General features: G+C 36.0%; 1 protein-coding gene across 9 annotated transcripts in view; it reads left to right on the top strand.

Annotated features, from left to right (window-relative positions):
* ZNF644 (zinc finger protein 644) overlaps positions 1 to 22,345 on the top strand; it is a 77,282-nt gene that overhangs the window by 41,691 nt on the left and 13,246 nt on the right. For 5 of the 9 annotated variants that reach the window (XM_031505536.2, XM_031505537.2, XM_031505533.2 and 2 more), the window contains exons 2-5: positions 3,665 to 3,720; positions 15,551 to 15,623; positions 16,872 to 19,903; positions 20,065 to 20,670. In XM_031505536.2, coding sequence (XP_031361396.1) covers positions 16,903 to 19,903; positions 20,065 to 20,670 — 3,607 coding nt within the window. In that variant the 5' untranslated portion in view covers positions 3,665 to 3,720; positions 15,551 to 15,623; positions 16,872 to 16,902. Of the gene's footprint in view, positions 1 to 3,664; positions 3,721 to 15,550; positions 15,657 to 16,871; positions 19,904 to 20,064; positions 20,671 to 22,345 lie in introns of all 9 variants that reach the window. The other 4 variants (XM_021526396.2, XM_021526439.2, XM_031505534.2 and 1 more) reach the window with 3 other exon arrangements.

The raw sequence follows: 22,345 nt of genomic DNA, 5'->3' as shown, positions 1-22,345 counted from the left end.
TAAAGAGCTTTTCAGCTGTATCACTTGATGTAGGACTCCCGGCAGCTAAGTTTTTGCCTTTTCAGTTGTCTTCTGAAATTACTTTTTCTGTGATACTGCGTGTAAAATTTTGGCAGGAACTTTGGGCTTCCTTTATAGCCTTTTCTTAATAATCTCTGCTTTCTGCTGGGTATTCTTTCCTGCACTGATATTTAGGATTCTTAGATTTTTGTAAGATTATAGATTTTTTTCTAGAGCTGCAACAGATACTAGAATGAAGTTTATTCCACATCCTGCATTTGACTTTAATGCTGAGATGGTCATACCCTAATAAATGTAGCTGCCACTCCAGACTAACTAATCAAATTTTCTAAGCCATGAAGTCAAGTCTACAGTTGCAGGCCTTTTTGATACGTTATGTCAAGCTGGTGGATTTGACTGTTTAGCCACAGTTGTTATCAACAAAAGTAATTTATATAGTATAGTTATTTTAGTCTTTGTTTCTTCTTCTTTATTTCTTCCCACACAGACATAATCAGCTATAGGGGCAAAACTGGTTTTGTGTTAAACAGCAACACACGGTAAAACAGAACTCGAACAAACCACCTAAAAAGCTTCCGTATGAGTTACATTCCTAGCTGCAGTCATTCCAGGAGAATGTGGAGTTAAAGGTGATGGTGTCTTTTCCCAGATGGATGTGGAAATGTCAGCTACAATACAGATCTGTTGTGAAATAAAGGCTGCATAGTAAATAAATGGGTCAAAACTCTTGTGATTACAACAAACTTTACTTAGTCATTGTACACCTTTGCCTTCTACTGCTTCTTAAACTTTTGCCTCAGAGAGGAAGGGGATGTGCTGTTAGGAGATACTTCATTATAGCAAGTGTTTTCAGTCCATCTTTTCATTTTTATTTTTGGGTCATTGGGGGTGCATTTGTGGTCTCTTTCATCTCTACCATTTCAGTTTTCTTCCATTTCCTGTTCACTGGCCATATCAGAACAGGAAGCTGCTAATCAGAAACCTGACCATTTTACAGCAGTCATTTTCCCCTGCTGCGGTCCCCCTTCTTACTCTTTGAATATCAAGGCCTTCAGGTGAATGCCCTGTAACTACATTTCTTACTCAGTTCTGTCTCCCTTTTCATGCCCTTTTTTATTACCTGGTATGGGAGAATATCTTTCATTCCCACGTCCTTTCCTGATAATGAGAATTAAGACAGGCAAATTGAAGCAAAAGCATTTATGATGTTGAAATCTTTGCCTTTCCCTAAGGAAATTTTTGGAGAGATACCTTTCTCAATCTGCTGGTAAAGAATGTCAGGTTATTTCAAATGTCATCACCCTTGAAATTAATAGTAGGTGTTAGAGTTTGATTGTAGTGGAGTAAGAGAAATCTTACTTGACAGCAAAAAGACCTTTAAGAGGAGATGTGAGTGTTAGTTAAGCACTGTAAGTGGGTGGCTTTAAACAGTCTCAAGTCTATCAATAGTTTGGGGTAAGATCTGGTGTCCACAATCTGGTGGATTGTGTTTGCCTTCATGAAGATGTTTGCATGACACTGCAACTATCATCTCACATTGGATGGAGCTTTGTACATCAGAGGGTTTGAAATCCCAAAAAGGGGGAGTTAATTCTGTAGGGCCCTTTGAAGTTTTTGATGCAGGGCTACAGTGACCAGCCATTTGGTTGTTCATCAGTTTACTTGCTGGTGATCTCTTTGTGAAACTTATCTCCTCTCCTTCAGCTGGACAATATCTAAATTATGATGTCCCATGTTCTCTTTTTCCTTCTCTTTCCCTCTGTGCCAGATGTAGAATAACCCCAGATTAATCCCCAGCATGGTTTGTGAGCTCCCTGTGATCCAAAGAATACTGAAATGCAAGAGTACTTTCATTAAAAGTTTTCTGCAAAGTGTACTTTCAATGAGTATGAGAGTTTCCTCTCGATAGATTGTTCACATGAAGTGGGAAGTTTTACCCTATAATAAGTCGATTGATCCAAAGTGTTCTATTGAAGGGCTGTTACAGAGAGTAGTGTGTGGTGTGACCCTGTACTGCTGTATCACCCCAGTGATCTGCAGTGGTCTGGGCTCAATCCTTTGGCAGAAAGATTCTGTCTGCACTTGAGTCACAAGCCATGAAATCTTTGTTTAGAACAGTTACTGCTAATGTTTAGTTCATTGCAAAGCTTAGAAGATGTAGGTGTTGAGGCCATTTTGCACAGGGGCAGTCATTGTAATTCTGAATTAAAGAAGTGTTAGACTGGGGTTGTCACTTCCCAGCCAAAGTGCACAGGCTTACTGAGATGTCTGGCTCATCATAATGTTTGATCATGTAAAGCCATGACCATTGACTTTTTTTTTCTCATTTTTTGAAAGGTGTTTTGGCTTTTTGTATATGGAGGCTGTTATTTTTGTGGGCATATAACTGTAGCTTTACATTTACTTTCTGTAACATACAGTAGAGCTCCACTGCTGTTTTAAAGTACCACTTCTATTTCTCTAGGTGAATTAATGTTACTTTAAAATCTGACCAAAGAATTGTATTTTTTTGTGTAACAAATCTTACTTGAGAAATGAGTATGTATATTGAGTAACATTCATGGATAAAGCTACAGTTTAATATGATACTTGGGACACAATCCTGGAGCAAGGAAGAGGAGCTCACATACTTATCTTCTGTTGCTTTATATTACCCAGTCAGACTTTTTTGAAAGGTCTGTCTTCCCTTACTATCTGTCTTTGTAATTTAGGCAAGGGGCTTTAAGACAGTTGCAGATTGATTAGGAAACTGAATCAAAAAGTGTGTGAATAAAATGAGAGAAGGATAGTGCGTGATGATAGTTACTTCATTCAGAGTCAATTCTGATGATGGCTAAACATTCAGTCTAGATAAGAACAACCTACCCTTTCTGTAAAGCTCTGTACTAGTAGTTTTCTCTTGTTTCTTAGACCCAGTTCTGTAGAGATACCATACCCAAATCCATTCTTGATTTTGTGCAGCTTCAGTTGCTTTTGGAGTCTTTTCCAAATTTCCAAATAGGAAGTAAAAAATGACCTTGTGTAGTTAGTTCTAAAGATACATGAGCAAAACAAGATTTATCTGACATTGATCAGCTTTCATGCAGACAAATAAATTATAATTTTTAAGTGGGCCAGCTAACCTTAGAATCATAAATGCAACTTTGCCTTAGAAAAGATGAGAAATGAGAATAGCCCAGGCTTCAAGTCCTCCAACACATAATCTCAGATACGTCGATAATTTTTGCTAAAAATATTTTTTAACGTGTTCATTTGTAACAATTTCCTTTCTGTGCATCATTCCCTGTTCAGGGACCTTGAGATAGCTGACTTTGGAGGCACTAGCAACAAAAGCAGAAACTTTTCTTGCCGTGTAACTTCTTTTCCCCTGTTCTTCCCACTTAATTTAATAACATGTATATTTGATAGAACTTCTTGGTAGATTTTTAAAATTAAAATGCCAATAGCTATGTTATTTGGAAATTACATGTGTTTGAGAGATGACCACTGGAATGTTGATACTTTTACCCCGAGATCAAAAAGATAGAATATTTTTTTGGCTGGGGATTTCTTACCTCTCTGCTTTGCCTGTCTTGTGTGATAGTCTAGGATACAACCAGAAAACAATGACAGCTGTACAGTAAGTTCTTTTTTTATTTTGCAGGTTTTTTTTAATGTGGAAGTGGATCTTACAGCATAATGTAAATCAAACAAGCAGAGGTGAGTAGGAGTTTTGTGTTGGTGGAGGTTTTTTTTCCAAAAAATGTCATTTGCATATACTTCTAAACCTGCAGAAAAGTGGTTGGTGAAAACTCTCTTGAAATTTGTATCCTGATGACTGTAATGTACACAGTCTATGTACTCTAATGGTGCAGCGTTACTTCTACAAAACCAAAAGAGGAACAAAATATATTTCCCCCATTATTTAATTTTATGATGATAATAATGTTTTTCTTCCATAAATCGTTATAGTTTAAAAGCTATAATGTTCTGCTAGCTGTTGAGAGACAAAATTATGAGCATTTTAAATAATTTTGTTCTCTGCACATTATCCACCTGGTTTCGAAGTACTGAAAGTGTACTTTGCATGGTAAAAGCAGCATGTTAAACTTGCACTTAATGTATTAATAAATAACTTCGTAGGAAATTTAATCAACTATCAAAATAGCATTTCAAGTTTTAAACAACGAAATTCTGTTGGAATTTTCTTCTCTCTTCCTGTCTTTAGGTACCCATTTGCAAGCTATTTGAAAGACAAAGTTTATGGAGATTTACTGCTGGTAGAACTTAAGTGTCCATTTGCAATTGCAAAGTGCCCATCTAGGAAGAATTTTCTGTAACAGGCATTTTCCTCCTTCACCCCAACCCCCTTCTCTGTTACTTTGAGAAAAAGAATTAGGAAGCTTATCTTTTTCTCTTCCATTTACTTGCTACTCCAGGAATAATTTGACCTATAAAATTAATCTTGTCTCCATATAATTGTGTGAAACATAACAGTGAGCTTTAATCCATTTTAACTTGAGTCTTTCAAGAGAATCTTTAGGTAAGGCCCCACAGTTGAGTAAATTCTCTACTTTGGAGACATGGGATGAAGGACTCCACTACAGAGACCTCTGTAACAAACGGAAGATGTCTCCTCGAGTTTCCTGCTTGCTTTTTGACTTACGTGCCATCTCAGAACGTAGCTGCTTGCAGTGACTTGATATTTTGAAGAGATGAGAGGGAATCCCATTTGCTTAGAAGAGTTTGTTCCTCAATTCCAAGCTGCAATTAATATGTAGGCTTAATATTGCCTTGAAATTGTAGTATGTACATATTAAAATAGACATGAACTGCTTTGTTCATATCTTCTGTTCCACTAAGACTTCTTCAGAGCTGTTGCTGTCAACTTTAAAATACTGATTATAGAAGAGTGCTTTGTGGGGAATTTAAAATAACTTTTCTATTGAGTGTTGATATTTTGTATAATGTGTAACTGATTCAGGACTTTGATTATGAATTATCTTCTGAACTATGAACAATTAAAAATAAGCTCTACCACTGTGTTACACATATACGTATGTGTAGAAGATGTTTCCTGCCTTAGCCTGACTTTGCTGGTTTCTGAAACACGTTGCTTTGAGAAAACAACTGAACATAACTCTGCAAAAGGAAATACTTCATTTAAGGATGAGTGTAAAGCAAGAATTATGACTAGAAAAGGGAGTTGAATTGACAGTAAAATTCAAACTGTGCCTTGTGACTTCTAATGGTTTAAGTACTTAAAGTTTGCCATTTATGCTGTGTTTCTTTTTAATTTATGTGGTTATCTAATTACTCATTTAAATACAGAAAATTAGTTGAAAAGTCTGATGTATAAATAACTGAGTGTATTTTAAGTATGAAGTCATCTGAATGAAACTCTGAAGACCTGTGTTTAATATGAAAAAGCTGGTCTCTGAGAAGAATGCCTGTAGGATTGCATTCACAGCAAGAGGACAGAAAAATGTGTAAAAGAATAAGTGGAAACAGTGTAATGATGTTTGATCAATATTGCTATTGCTTGGAGGAGATCTTGAGGTTCCCAGAGTTCAGTAAAAGTAGAGTTTGCAGAGTTCAGTAAATCAGTGAAGTTACTGTGCTTTATTAGGAAACAAAACAAAACCCAGATCCAGTTCTACAAATTTGTAGCGTACTGTAGCTGTATTGCATTGCAACATGTATTGCTTTATTAGTTAGGTCACTGAAAAACAACATGGAAAAGCTGAAGAAGGTTCAGAGAGGAGCAGCAAGGATGACTGAGAGTTTCTTTTCAAGAACAACATGCATTTCCTAGCTGCCTGTTTTCAGTCTCCTCTAATGAGTGTAGTAGCTGCAGCATTTCAGAGGCTTCTAAACAGTAATTTTCATTCTCACAGCTCAGTGCAGATTTGCACTTTTTTAAACTGTAAGTCTGTCTTTTAAAGCAATAGCTGAAAATGTGATTTAGTTATTTGCTGAAGCATTTTTCTTATACACTTGACCATAATGCATTTCCTGATGACTCTGCTAGTGTGCTTTCCATGTAGGGTTTGTTGGTTTGGTTTTTTTGTAAAGGGTTTGGAGTTTTGTTCTTGCTGTTTCAAATCATTCATGTTCCTAAGGCAAATATAAAATATATCATATCCTGACTTTTGTAAATAAATAAAGAAATCTGTTGCTACTTAAAAACACACAGGTATAAGATACTGTTTTCAAACAGTGAATGTACTTTATTAGGGTGACCTTAGAATTTGTTCTTAAAATGTCTGATTTACAGACTGCATTTCTAAACTCCACGGGAGAATCTGTCTTGTTTTAAGTACAGGGGAAAGTTACAAAAAATAATCTTGGCCTCAGTGTGTTAAAATGCAACGGGCCACACTTCTGTGTAGCAGGATAGGTTGCAGAAGTTACATTCTTGTGCTGAATTTCCCTGTAATAAAGTGTGTACATTGAAGTGAGGTCATATTTTAAGCATTTTACATAACAGGCAAAACAAACTTGCTTCCAGAAACTGCCTTGAATTTATTTAGTATTGCTTTACCTGAAAGTAGAAGGATGTAATTAATGAATAGTACCATGAATACTGAAGAATGATAGGTTATATACAGAATTCTGCACAATCTAAATTTTAGCATGTGGAATTTTTGTTTCTTTGGCTCAGAGAGGATGTAGTATAATTTTATCTTGTTCATATTATCCTGGTAACATGAAGTTGAGTTTTCTGCTGCTAATCACTTTTGGTGATGACTTTTTTGTTTTAAACTAAAAAAATAAAGAAAAACTTCAAGTATTAGTAGGCTGACTTGAGCTTTTCTCCTCCGAGTCAACATATTTTTTTTATTCTTAATCTGAAAAGGTACAAAATAGCTTTTTTTGCCTTACCTGATACTGATACTTGGAATCTTACTAGCTTTTTAATCCTTGATAACTGAAAGAATGTAGGGTGAGAGCCAGTTTGCTGATAAGTGAATACCACTAATGTGTTTCGTTACTCTAAGGTTCTGAATTAAATTAGTAAAAGCAGAGTGTTTGTTTCAGATAATGTTTTTATAATTGGGAAAGATACCATGCTTTAAAAGTTAAAATATCTGTTTACATTAGCAGGAGATACGGTCTGAAATGTGATTACATTTGTACAGCTAATGGTTATCAGCCAAAAAAGCAAGAATCATGAGAAACTGCTAGATGTGTTTCAGGTCATGCTGGATAAAAAGAATGACAACTTTTATTTAATATAACAGTAAATAAGGTCAGAGTTGTTCTGAAGTTGGAAGAGGTGTTGTGTTAATTGGGTTAAAGTGTTCTTAATATCATGTTTAAGAAAAGCACTCTGTAAATCCATTATGCAGCAGCATCATGTCATTCAAGTTGTCATGTGTGATCTGTTGGATTGACACTTCAGTACTAGTTCATGTGGGTAACCAACAATATTGTTTAATTAACTTGGGAAATATTCCTATAAAAACAGTCAAATATATCTGATTTCTAAAAATCCCTCTCAGTCTGATTGTGATCTTTACGTACTAATGAATGTAAATTGAGTGGGTGGCTTATCCAGAAAACAAGCTGGATATTTATACCTTAAGAGGTGTTTTATTTCAGTTACAGAATTTTCTTTTTCCTAAAATCATGAAAATAAGACCTCTCTGGTAATATAGTTGTAAGCATTGGGAATTTTCATAAAGTTATATAAAACACCCAATTGTTTTATTGGTATATATTGGATTTGTATTGGGGAAAAGGGGTTTTTACCCAACTGCTTACAAGCAGTGTCTGAACAAAAGGACCGAATTGTTGGAAAAACCTTTGTTTTACATTGAAGATCAGTTTTAGTTTTGGATATCTGGACTCTCCTTTGATTAATTTTTAAATGTCTTGTGTTAGCAGAGCAGTGCTCATATTTGGCAGCTGCAGGAATGTTTTTCAGTTCTGTATGCTGTATGCGTGGAGAATAACTGGATTTGCAAATCCGAATTTCATCACCACTTGGTGGCAGTACCTGGCTTCAAAAGGACTTGTCTCTGAGCAGATAAGGTGGCTGATCCTATAAAACTATAGGTTAAGGAGGAGTAGATTAGTTTTTAAATTTCTGAAAGTTAGTTATGTGTTTTAGAAACGAAAATACTTTTTATTTAACTCACCAGAAGGGTTTGCATTTGTATGTCTCTATGGAAAATATAGCTATCATGTCTAATACACAGTTTAAGAGTATTGCTTGTGTTAATAGTATTCTCAGAAGATGTATTTAATGTTCCCCAGTTGAATTATTTTAGCATTTACTTCTAGCATTTTGCTTCAGTTGAGTAGTTTAGTTCAAGTAATTTTAGAACATAAAATTTGCTTCATGGTAGAATTCTTTATAGTGCTGCATTCTTCAGTTTAATAGAGGACTGTCAAAGCTTCTTTTTTGCTTTATGAAATGTTCTCTACATTTTTACTTTTTTATTTATTCATGTGGATTTTAGGAAAAGATTCCCCAGTGGATTTTTCTGTCAATAAAGCTAGTAAAGTTTGTGCCCCTACCCGTAGTTGTCGCCTCTTGACTGTGCCAATTCAGTGGTGTTTGGGTCCAAGCCTTTAAACTGGATCATGAAATGGTTGATAAAGTGTGAAAGGAGGAACTTCAGAGAGTGGAAGAAGGCAGCAATTATTTAAACTGGCTTTGCTTCAAAGAAAAGCATAATTCCAATGAATAGCACAGTAATTTGACAGTACATGATGCCATGTTGAAAATACTTCCTCTTCTCGGCAATCCAAAATCTTCTGTAATGGTCAGCAGGTTATTTTAATTAATTTTAGTGTAATGCCACATGTAAGGACTGCAGTGGTGAATTTAAGGTCTGGAAGAGTGCAGATGCTTTCCTAAACATGGTCTTTTTGTGAAATGTCTCACTTAGTGTGACTGGATGGAACATTGCTGGTGGCAGTGGGTTCTGTAGGGGGGAAGTACTTTTACCTTGTTGCCTGAAGAACTGACACTGAGATGTCTCTCTTGAGATGTGATACATCAGGGAGGTGTTTAAGTATATGGTGGTGAAGAAGAGGGATTCATCCTGTGTGAAATCTAAAACTGTAGAAATACAACTAGAAAATGAGGTGGGACTTGGGAAATGCATGTTTATAAATTTGAGTGTGGTAATAGTACTCTACTTACTGATAATGTTATTTTATTTAGTGAGAGAACTCTGGAAAACAGGATCCCTAGAAAAGAGGTAGAAAGGAGAAGAGCATTAAATGATAGTTTTGCTGTCAATATATTCTGCATAACTTGGGAGAGGGAGAACATGCTTTTACCGTATGCCTAATAATTTTTGTGTAATTTTCTTCAGCTGTCAGAATGATAAATTCAAAGTTGGTTGTTGGAAGCCATTTTAAAAATACTTTTGTACTTATATTGTTATATTGAAATTGAAAAATTGTGGATAGTCTGAGCTATTGCGGAGCACTCTAAAGAGGACTGAAGTAAGCAAGAACTGAGATACTCTGTGGCAAAGTGTACTAAAACAGAATCACAGCATAGTTGAGCTTGGGAGGAACCTGTAGCCATCTTGTCGAATCCCATTGTCCGTGCTGTTGAGGTCCCTTTCAATGGCATCACAGCCTGTTGGTGTATCAGTCTTGCATGGTCAGCAGCCTTGCCAAGGGTGCCTTCTGCCCCAGCATCCATGTGGTTAATGCAGGTGTTGAAAGTTGAACAGCGTGGGAGCTGGTACCAGCCCCAGGGTACAGATTTAGTTCATGGCCATGCACACTTCATACCACTGATCACAACCCTTAATTTTTTGGCAGTGTGATAAAGATAGCTTACAGCAAGGATAGGAGCAGGACTTCTATTTGTAGACTGTAATGAAGAAAAGCTTTCTGTTTTTAATAATGGTGCTGGTTAATAAAATTATTTACTGTGTTATGTCTAGACAAAAACAAATTTTTGTACCATACTGGTAGCTTTTCACTGAAAATTGCAGGTAATGGTGCAAAAGAGACTAACAGTTTCTTTAGACAGAAAGTGTGTGGGCATGTGAGATGGCATAAAGGAAGAGAATTTACGCATGTAAAAGTAAGGGAACAGTTTAAAAGATAAATAGTGTGTATTTTCACAGAGCATTAATTTTGTATTTTTAATACTTCTGTGTCTTTATTTAATACCATGTATGTCTGCATGTAGGACAATTCAATACTTGATTGTAGTTCTCATCTCTAGTAGAGCTAATGACAGTACAATTCAAACTACATTGCACTACTAAAAATCCAAACTAGAGAGCTGCAGGAACATGAAGACAAGTACCTGCCTGTACTGTGTGAACGGGGCTGTGGAATTCTGGGCAGGAATTACAAAACCTGTGGAGTTGCCAGACAGTGTGTGACTGTTCTTAAGTTATCAGAGTCAACACATTGGTTTTGTGTTCTGGCTAGTCATCTTTTGGAAATACCTAGTTCACTTGGAAAAGCACCTGCCAATGAAATTGTCTTAAACTGCTGCAGTTTAAACCAGAGGAGTATTTTTTATAGTGATACATGTGGTTCTTGTCACACTTAAATTGTACTGTCATTTATTATTATTGATTTCAGTATTGAATTTTAGCATGAAGCCCCCCATTGTGACAAACTGGTTATTTCCCCAAGCAAATCAATACTAGAGGAATAAGATTAAGAATGGTTGGTGGCAATAATGGAATTCTCTTTTCTGATTTCTAATTGTTGTGTTATGGTTATTCTTAAGTTTTGTTCCATTTCCTTTCACATGAAGTGTTAACATAAACATTCTTAGATGTTTTAGACCAGAAACTGATTTTCTAAAATTTTGGTGGTTTTAAGCAATTTTTTGTTTCCTTACTGTTCCTGACTGAGAGCTTTTGAAGACATTTTTGCATTAGGAACTAAGTTTAAGGAAAATAACTTTCTGAAAAAATGTGCTTTGAGTTTGATCTTCCCAATTATAATCTTACTGAAAATATGAGCTTCTTTTGTCGTGGCTGCTCTGTAGGGGAGAATTTCTCTATGATCACCTTTTTCTGCAGATATTTGACAACTCAGTGAACTTTTTAACAGTATTTTAAAAAGTTATATTCTGGGTGGCAGTAACTTTGTATTTATTTAGGTATAATAAAAATCCTGTATTGTTAATATTTCATACTGCTTTAAAAAAGTTTAATATGGCAGTCTAGTTAGCTGTGAGAATTTTCCAGTGTTGGTATTGTTATGTGAACAGCTGTGGATTTGAATTGAAGATAACTAGTTTTGAATTGAACTCTTCATGTTTTATTTAGATTAATAACTGTGGACTGTGTGTAAAGTAGTTGTGGGGGGGCAGTAGTCATGGTGTTAGGCATGTTAAACAAGCTGTCTCTTCAACTACAGAAGTCTGAAAAAATGCAGAAGTGTTCATTTGTAGAATTCAAAGCTAAGTAAGGGTCTACAAATAGTGTTTTTCTGCTGTGCAGAAGGAATGTATTTTCAACAGCTTAATTTGAAAACAGAAATAGAAGCTGAGGGAAGGCAAGGTGAGTCACTGACTCACCTCTAGTTGTCAGGCTTTGTGGTTTTATTTCCATCTGAAGAGTGGGGTGGGATAGCTTTTTTAAAAATGCTAAACTGGCAAACAAGTAATAGGAATTGTTCTAATGATCAAAGTATTGTGATTGTATTGATTTGGGCCATTAATATTGCTAGATAACACCCAAATCTCCAGAGGCATAAACTCTGTGTGTTACGATATGGAGGAGGCAAAAATATCGCGCAGCTGTATTCTGAGGTTGTTTTTTTTTCTCAAGATGTGGCTGATACACTACTAGTTCCTCTGTTGAAACCTTCATTTTCCACAGGTTCTTAAACCTTTCTATTTTGGCAGAAGTTCTGTGCTTGATGTTTGCCATGATTAAGGTTTTAAAGCATAGACTGGGCATAGACGGGGCAAATGGAAGGAGATGCTTTTTTAGTCCTGTACTTAAACTCTCTCTGGTCTTCTCTTTGTTGCTTAAAAATATGTGACTTTGGTTCCATCACCTTTAATACAATCTGTCACTTAAGAAAGCTTTATTATAGGAACACTTGTGGAAAAATGGTAGGTTTTGTTCGTTTTCTCTATTTACATAAGGAAGTCTTGAAGAAAAATCTAAATGGGAGCAGTGCAAACCTGAAAGCACCTTTCCTATGTCTTGAATATTTGAACAATCCCTTGAGTGTCCTGCTTATTCACATACCTGCTTGAAGAACTTGACTTATGAGGAGTTATTTAGCACAGGACTAGTACGTTTTTGCCTTTGTTACAGCACTGCTGAAAGACACTGTATTTCTTCAGTTTCTTTAACTAGGCTGATTAAATTCAAGCCATTTAGAAGATGGCTTCTAAGTTTTTGTGCTGCTTAATAGTTGCTCTGTGCTTTTACTCATTGGCTCATATTTAGGAATTTAGTGAGAAACTTGATATCAGAACACATAAAGGCACTTCGTGCTTTTCACAAACTCAGCCAAATTCTCCTGTCTTAATTTTTCAGTTCTAATGTGCTTTTAGATTTATTGTAAATCCCTATTAAATGACACTGGGCTTGCAACAGAGGCTGACAGAAAACTTGTCTGCAACTACTAGTAGGCAACAGCATGGTATGCTTGCTACTGAGGTGTAAGCTTTACTGAACTAGCATTCCATGAAGGCAGTGCTCCTGATTTGGTGTGTGACGCTACTGCACAGTAAAAGTTGTCATTATGAAATAAGAACTTGGAACCATCATAAACCTACTGGTAATAAATGCAATTAATAATGTACATAGAACAATGGATTTAAGTACATTCCTAACAAAAAGAATTATTAATGAACAGAAAGTGGACAGCATAGATCTGATGACAGGAAGGTTGCATCTAATCTGAATTACTGAGTGACCTAGGAAGCTTGCTTGGAGGGATTACGAAATAATTATGTTAATATGCAATTATCACCTCATTTCTTCTGTAGTAACCTCAAGATGTAGTGTAGTAAGGGTGTTATAGCAAGTGCTGATAGTTTGCAAAAATACTTACGTTCAAGATTTTTTAAGACAGTAAGATTAGCTTAAGGCATTTAAATTATGATCTGTCAGCTTGAAGATAGATCTGACCTTACACTTTTTTAATGCTGAGACTGCCTGGCCACAGGCAATCCTATCTGCAGAACACATTATGATTTTTAAAACTGATAGTTTATTAATAAAAACAGTACTTAAAATTGGGTAGATTTTAAATCAATTAATAGAGAGTGGAGTGTGGCTTAGCTGAATAAATAATTGGTTTCTTTCTACTTTTGAATATGAAACAATTTCTGTATAGTAAATAGCATAGCATGTAAACCAAGAATAACACTGTTAAGTGCATTGCAGTTATTCTAGGCTTAACTGAAATAATTGAAATTGACCTAGCCTTTAAATAAAGTGTGTTTAAAAGGTAGGAGCTGGGATTGTATACGCTTGTGTAGGCTTTTCCAGACACTTTCCATCACCACTTTTACCTGTATATATCTCCTAGGTATATTGCACTAGATGCTTAAATAAAAATTATCTGGTATAGTCCTGGTAGTGGATATGATAAGAAATGCTTTCAAAAAGTTGGAAGTTTTGTCTCAATTTTTAAAATATGCCAAGTTTTAAATGCTACATATTTTGACAGAATTAATAATTTTGTATTCCTCATATGGTATAGAGAAGATAATTTTAAAACTGATGAAAACATCTGAAGAATATTACCTAGCCTTGGTTACATCTTAGTTATAATGATTTTTTCTTTTTTTCCCAAGAGACAAGTTAGATGGTAACATTTCCTCAAAAAACATGGCATTGTGTCTTTAGTTGTACCTGTCATTGTTACTGCACAAATTCTGACACGTGGAGTAGATAATGTAACTGAACTATTGCATCTTGGTTCGGTATTATCACAAGACTAAATTATTGTATTTTAAAAATACATTTTCTGTTTTCTTTAATGCCACACTGTTAAAACTATTAACCTTTTTGTTGTTGTCCTGCACAAAAAGTAGTGAATTGTACCACCTTGATAGCTTTAAACATACTAATATATGATGATAAGAATAAAAGTGATAATTAGCTGAAAATTATTAAAATGTAGTAGTGATATTATTGATACAGTAAGCATTTCAGGCTTGATTCAAAGACTGAAATCTTTAGGAATACTTGTTTTACCATAGAAGACTTCTAATCATACCCGTATGGAATAGTTGACAATCTCCATAAATACACAGTACAGAGAGGAGTCTCTTACAAGATTGCATAGGGTAATGCTTTAGATATCTTTCATAACTCTGAAGAGTGTGACCACAGGGTGTCCTAGCCACTTTCTTAACTTCAGCTTTAATACTAATGTTCATTAGCAGTATGATTTTGTATGTAGAGCAACATAATTTTGTCTTCATCTTGTAAGCCTGTGAGAAGTTATGAGGAGCCATTCTGATAATGAGGATTGCAATCTCCAAGCAGCACAATATTCTCACTCTGCCTCCCCGCTGTTCAGGGGTACCAGTGAAGTTGCTTTAAATGGGAAGCGTCTGTTCTTCCTCTGAACCCCTCACACCAGAACAGATGGGTGGGATGGAAGGTTTTACCTCCGAGGTGGTAACAGTGAAGCCACTCATTAACACTGAATTTACCACTTCGTTAGCAACATTGCTTCCTGTTGAGATAAGCTAATACCGGCTCTCAGATTGACTGAGCACACTTTTGTCTGCTTCTGCAGCAATAAACTTAGGAAAATGCACATCTTCCAGGCAAAATTGTCTTACTCAATTTCTTACTAATGTTTTGTGAACAGTTTTATACTTTGTTGTCTGATACTATATGAAGTCTACATTATTGAGTTGTAAAATTCCTGGTGCTGTTGTGCATCATTGTAGGCTTCGCTTTTAATTGACTTTTGCATTGCTGATTCTTAGCGCGTGTTTGCACTGCCCATTTCTAACTTCTGTAGGTGATGTAAAGACTCCTGCTGGGTGGTGCATTATCACCGTTTTAGGGTGATAGCTTTGGATGTGATCTTATTGGAAGTCGTTATTATAGTGGAAAATGACCCATCTCAAAACACCAAAGGAAAGCAAAAATCTAAGAAATGGCAAAATGAGGAACTGGGTGTCTAGTAGAACATTTACATAAAGGTATGTAATAGACAATAATACAATAAAATATTTCACACACAGTAAACATTTATTATGGCTCTGATGTGAGCATTGCTATATTTCTAAATCGACTCGTTCAGTAATGGAGTAGCAAAGGAAATACGTTTTTAATGACTTAATTTTTCATTGTATTTCTACTCCAAATAGAATTACTTTTATCTGCAAAAGTAAGTTATCTTACATTAGGGTTTGTTTTATACAAACTCAGAAGAGGTTAAATAATTGTTTTGTCCTTTTGCAAGTGCAACAAAAGACAATTTCCGTGAAGCTGTAGTTAGCTTTGAGTTGTGTGGATAGCTGTCATTCTATTGAGTTTAAAATACTGGACATATTTTTAAATGTTATGTTATGAAGTTGAGACTGGTGTTGTTTAACTAGATTGTTTTCTCTCCTTAGGAGAAAAGGATGTCCAAAGTGGTCTTCCTGGATTTCGATAAAGGACCATTGCAGGAAGCCATGGATATTAGTTGTGAGTTATAACATCTTAATTCAAAGAGTCTAGGTAATAACTTCTTTTAACTGAGTTCCATTCAAAATGTTAATTAGTAACTGAAGCTATGTGATTGTAGGAATCAAATCCCACAAAAGATCAAAGTGAGTAGTCTATAAGGGTAAAATACATGATTTCTGTATAATACAGATGTCCTGACTCCTAGATGAATGTTTTAATGCCTTATACTCACTGTGTTCAGAGGACACGTATAAAAAGTGAATGCCAGAGTGGACTAAGTTTACATTTCTGTTGGTCGCACTTTGATTTTCATGTGTAGGCAGCTCCTTTGTGCTCCCTAAGCACTGAATAGATGATTTGATATATGAGTAAGAGTCACTTGTAGAAAGACAAGGCCACCCACAGGGAATTAATATGCAGTAGTTTTCTGTACTGGAAGATATTTTTAGTGTCATGCTCTGGATTCAACACAGTGACTTCAACTGGTAGGTAAATCCTAATGAAGTGTTTTGTTCTTACAGTATTTTTTCCCCACCACGTTTCATAAGATGTTGTTTAATTTGCTTATCATTTAAAATAGCCTTATAAGCAAATGGGATTTATTTGTTTTAAAGCAAGGAGGGTTATTTTGTAAGAAGGGAATAAAAAGACATCTCGTCTCCTCAGTGAGTTTGATCATTCGCTGTGTCTCTGTCACTAATCAGATGCTCAAAATTAGCTTCATTGTGTTTTTCCCTTCTGCAGGCTTCCATGTAGCATTAGGTCAGTTGTATGGAAGTATTTTGAAAAAAGTGCTGCCTTGAGAAATATAAAGACTGTTTAAGTTTCCTTAAGAAAGTACGTTTAAAAAAAAACCAGAATTGCTAGTAGATGTCTGGGTTGCCTTTACTCGTTACTTTTACTTCAGGAGAACAACTGAAGATAACCTGTATTTATGTACATATAGAATGTATTTGCTTTTGTTTTGACAATCTAATTTTCCCCATCTTGCTCGTGTGTAGGTCTCGGGCTTCTTTGAGCTGGGATATTTGGCAGTGACTAGTTTGATGTATGGTTATTAATACTGCATACCAAAAAATAGTATTTTTTATTGCTTCAGTGATTTGCTATAAATGTCTTGGATATCCTAAATGATAAGTAGATTTTGACAAGTTCAAAACATCTTTTTAGATTAGAGTGTGAAGTGATCCTGAAGAAAAGCTGTAAATTAAAGTTGTCATTATTTATTTCTGCAATTGCCTGATTTTTTTCTTGTTTGTTTTTTAGTATAAAAGTACTTAATGGACAGACCAGCAATATGGATGATTTAGAGACAAATACTGGAGTCACTGGTGCTAAAGAAGAAGAAATCCTATGTGATGATAATTTTATATCTGAGGAAGAAGGTGGCATTCCCAAACCAGAAGAGAGTGACACGTCATTTCAGAAGAACAACACATTGACTCTTAATGAGGAGCTATCAAGGGACAGATCTGAAATAGCCTTAAGTGGAGGCCAGGCTTCTCTGTTTATACACACTGGTGCTCCTACTGTTTCTAGTGAAAACTTTATGTTGTCTAGAGGAACTGCTGTTAATGGACCAGTTTCACACTCCACCTCAACAAAGACTTCCATCATGAATACAGGCAGCGTTTCATTAACCGCTGGACAACCTGGAGGTCATCCTGCAGATTCCTGCTCAACTTTGACAGTGGTTCAAGATCTTCAGCTGCCTGTGAAGAGTACAACACAGAAATCCAATCAGCACCAAGTTTTATTTTTGTTACCTGATGTAGCACATGCTAAGAACCTGACTCATTCCATTAAAAATCTACCTACCTCTGCTTCAGTTGGTGGTGATTCACAGAAAACAGTAGGAAATAGTGTAGATAGCACTTTAGTAGACCAAGTAGAAGTTTGTGAGGATGATAAAAATTTGCTATTAAAAGATGATTGTGTCGATACTTTAACAAGCATTTCCTCAGGTACAGGTGACTTCAGATCAGGATGTGATCCCAGCTGGGATCCACAGAAAGAGTTTATACAGTTTCTTATGACTAATGAAGAAACAATAGAGAAGTCTCCCATTCACTGTAAGGTAGGGATAGAAAAGAAACGAAAAAGGAAAATGGATGTTAGTAAAATAACACGCTATACTGAAGACTGTTTTGATGATACCAGTTGTATTCCTAGTAAATCAAAACTATTAAATGTTGAATTCTTAGAGCAGAATGAGGAGCTACAAATAGTAGAACCACAGAAATATTCATTGAGTAAAGTAAAGCCTGAATCTACAGATGAAGAGCTGGAAACTGTTGATGGTATCCAGCAGCTGATTTATAGTCCTACTAGTAACTGTGCAGAAGATACTTCTCCTGTTCACACTAGCACTTTTCTATCCAATACTTTAAAAAACAAATGTGAAGAGAATGATTCTGAACCACCATCTACTTTCAGTACTGATGAACCATCATTTTATCCCTGTACAAAGTGCAATGTGAATTTTAGAGAGAAGAAACATCTGCATAGGCATATGATGTACCATTTAGATGGGAACAGTCATTTCCGGCATCTCAATGTCCCCAGGCCCTATGCATGTAGGGAATGTGGAAGGACATTTCGAGATCGTAATTCACTTCTTAAACATATGATAATTCACCAGGAAAGAAGGCAGAAACTGATGGAAGAAATCCGTGAGCTGAAAGAACTTCAGGATGAGGGTAGGAGTGCACGGTTACAGTGCCCACAGTGTGTATTTGGTACCAATTGCCCCAAAACATTTGTGCAGCATGCAAAGACCCATGAAAAAGATAAAAGATACTACTGTTGTGAGGAATGCAATTTCATGGCTGTGACAGAAAATGAACTGGAATGCCATCGAGGGATCGCTCATGGAGCAGTAGTCAAATGTTCAATTATTGGTAGTGACTTGTCCCATAGAAAATCTCAGAAAAAGGCATCCTTGAAAGATCCTTATTTAGGATCCTCAAGAAAGTCATCGACATATATGTGTAAGCTGTGTCCGTTTGCTACTTCAGCTAGAAGCATTTTAAAAAAACATATGGCATATTTGCATTCAGCATCATGCCTTGATCCCTTTGGTAGCCATCTTAGACTAGAGAAAAGAAAAGGCAGTATAATAGAAGAATCTTTAGATTTTCGTAGCAGGACAAAACAGTTGATCAAACATTCTTCTACTTTTCCAAAGAATTCTGCTTTAAAACAGGATGTAAAAAGATCATTTGGCTCTACTTCACAATCCAGTAACTTCGCAAAACTTCACAAGAGACCCTACAGGATACAGAAGGCTCGGAAAAGCGTTTCACAGTCATCTGTAAGTGTGTGCAATCTAAATTCTACAAACAAGAACTTTTTTATTAGAAATAGCATTGACCAAAAACGTAAATGTTTTCATCAAGCAGCAAAGCAGAAAGCTAGTACCAGAAAGAGTAATTATTTATATAGACACAAATATGAAAACTACAGGATTATTAAAAAATCTAGTGACTCTTACCCTTTGCATTTAAAAAAGGAAGAGTCCAAATCTGTCAGTGCTTTGCATTTATTTTCTTCATCAAGTAATAATTGTTTTGTCATGGATTCAAATAGCCTTGATTGCAAAAGGGCAGAAGGCTGTAAAGATCATAGGCATGTAGCTGTAAAAAGAGTGGTTAAAGAATCCAAGAGGGAAGGCTCTGTTACAGGAGATGATTTGGATTGCTGTCCAGATTTTCTGCATAAAATGACTGTTGTTGTTTTACAGAAACTAAACTCTGCTGAAAAAAAAGACAGCTATGAAACGGAGGATGAAAGTTCATGGGATAATGTTGAACTATGTGATTACACTACACAGTCTGTGGAGGATGAATCTTACAGTGATATTAATCAGGAGCATGTAAACCTATTCCCCATATTCAAAGGTAAAATGGAAGATAATGAAGCTGGTGATAAATCTTCACTTGGTTACGAGCAGAATGATGGCTTTTATTTTGAGTATTATGAAGATGCTGAGGGTAGTAACTTCTTGCATGACTTGCATGATCCTCAGAATTTAGAAAATGTAGGATCAGCATTGCCAAAGCATAATTCAGTTTTCCACTGGACTGATTTGTCGCTTGAAAAAAAATCGTGCCCATACTGTCCAGCAACCTTTGAAACAGGTGTTGGCTTGTCCAATCATGTCAGAGGACATCTTCACAGAGCTGGACTAAGCTATGAAGCCCGTCATGTTGTTTCACCAGAACAGATAGCAACAAGTGACAAAATGCAGCATTTTAAAAGAGCTGGAACAGGGACTCCAGTTAAACGTGTCAGAAAAGGTAAGATTTGGTTTTTTATTTGGGTACAAAGTTGGGTGGACAAAGGGATTTATTGAGCACTGAGCAGTAGTTTCTTGTAAAGCCTCTCTTCTTGTGATTTGCAGTTGTCATGTTTAACTGTATATAATTGTCAAAAAACATTATAATTATTTTCTTTGTAGCAATTGAGAAATCTGAAACTTCCTCTGAGCATACATGTCAGCTCTGTGGTGGCTGGTTCGATACTAAAATTGGATTGTCTAATCATGTGCGAGGACACCTGAAGAGGCTTGGCAAAACCAAGTGGGATGCACACAAGTCTCCCATCTGTGTTCTGAATGAGATGATGCAAAATGAAGAGAAGTATGAAAAAATCTTAAAGGCTTTGAACAGTCGCCGTATTATTCCCAGACCATTTGTTGCTCAGAAATTTGCATCAAATGATGACTTTTTATCTCAGAACGTTATACCTCTTGAAGCATACCATAATGGCTTAAAGACTGAAGATATATCTGTGTCTGCATCGGAGGAAGAAGGGCTGAGTTTCCTAAATGAATGTGATGAAACAAAAGCAGTACTACATGATGAAAAAAGAAATCAGTCACTTACACTGATAGAACTCCTAAAAAACAAGAGGTTAGGAGAAGAAAGGAATCCTGATATTTCCCCTCAAAAGATTCATAATCAAACTGCAAGAAAGAGGTTTGTTCAGAAATGTGTTCTTCCATTAAATGAAGACAGTCCATTGATATATCAGCCACAAAAAATGGACTTGACTATGCAGTCAGGTAAGAAGGTGTTTCTTGACAACATTTCCAAAGAATCATATAATTCATAGAAAATGTTCAAGTGCAGAGTATTTTACTTGGGATTCTGTTCATTTAATTCTTGTTTCGTTTCCAGAGGACACTTGACTGCGAGAGGTAGCACAGCAAATTTTTCTGACACGTTTTTCCTAAAGTGAAAAAACCCTTCAGTAGCACTGAAGGGTTTTTGCATGGAGTATAGTTCCTGTTCTGCATATGACTGGGCATGCAAATTGAAAGTGGACACAAAGTGAGCCTCAGTAAGGAAGAAGACACATCCTGCAGTAAACAAGTTGAAGTGTCTATGCGTATTTGGTAGACTAACAGTTCTGAAATGTTTGGGCTTGCAACCCAGTTTTCGGGCATTAAAACAGCTGGTTTAGGAATACTGCATTTAAGTCTTCAAGGTTTGTGCAAGGCAGCATTTGCTCAAACTAACAGAACTGTTGATACCATTATAAATGCGTAATACTGCAAATTGGTGAATCACTGTCAACTAATTTTGATGGTTTTAGGCAAACATACTCTTACAACATAGATTAATTCTTGTTTGTTGCAAGTTGTGGCTACCGTGAGAAACTCATGCTTGCTTAGGGCCTGTCTGTCCTGAGTGACAACCTGTGCTGGTTCAAGCTTTGTTGGCATACAGTTGTAGCCAGCAGGTTTCTAATGCATGGCCTCTGTCTGACCAATAAAGACCTAGATTGTCCCTCCACTGAGAATTGTGCTAATGAAACAATTCTACATTCAACTTCCTAGCTACTCTGTATACTAATAGAGCAGGCTTTTAGGGTGATGTTTTTAACTTACTTGTCATATGAGAATTATTTCTAGTCTTGGGGAACTCTTACAACATCCTTTTTAATGTGTATGTAGAGCTTGCATTTGCCGGTTTCTTGGTTGGACACCACCAATGCTGCAGGATTCTCTAGACTGAAGAGCAGGATCTTATTTTTATTCCCCTGACTTTTTTTTGTGCTGTTTCTTTTCTTGTTATTAACCAGGTTAGTAAAACTGGCAGTGCCTAGTACTTTTTCACTTGTATTCTTTTCTTTCTTTAAACAAAAAACCCCAACAATCTGATGTGCTCAGAAGTTCTTTTAGGGGCTATAAAAGTGTGGCAATAAATCTCTTAAGAAAGGTGGCTTTCTAAAATGGCATAGTAGAAGTGGAAGAGAATTGCATTTTATGTCTTCTGTATGTCTGTGGTTGTCTCTTAAGACAGGAGATTGCTTAATAAAGGAAGTGTATCTTTGACAGGTTTAATGATTTGAAAAACAATGCTCAAGGAATAGCTTGCCAAACCTGACACTGTGTTTTGCTTTCTGTGTAATATTTACTGCTCAACACAAGGTAGAACTTGTCTAGTTTTGATGAACAACCAAGTAAAAATAAACATACGCTCGCATAGTACTAACAGTTCTGAATGGGGCCCAATAATTTTCTGTGGCTGAGGTAACAGAATTTGATAACTAACGCACTGTGCCAGTTGAGTTAATAAGAAAATATTTAACATCAAGTTGAAAATCTTATTTTTTTCCTGAAAAAGGCAAATATTCCTAATTTTGGATTTACTTTTATTAAGGCTTTTACCAACCAGGTGTTCTTCTGTAACTTGCCTGAAAAAACAGCATGTCTTCTGTGGGCTGCTGGAGAA

The sequence above is a fragment of the Lonchura striata genome, chromosome 9, assembly GCF_046129695.1.
Source record: "Lonchura striata isolate bLonStr1 chromosome 9, bLonStr1.mat, whole genome shotgun sequence".
NCBI lineage: Eukaryota > Metazoa > Chordata > Aves > Passeriformes > Estrildidae > Lonchura > Lonchura striata.
The sequence above is the reverse complement of the archived record's forward strand: the minus strand, read 5'-3'. Positions and strand labels throughout refer to the sequence as shown.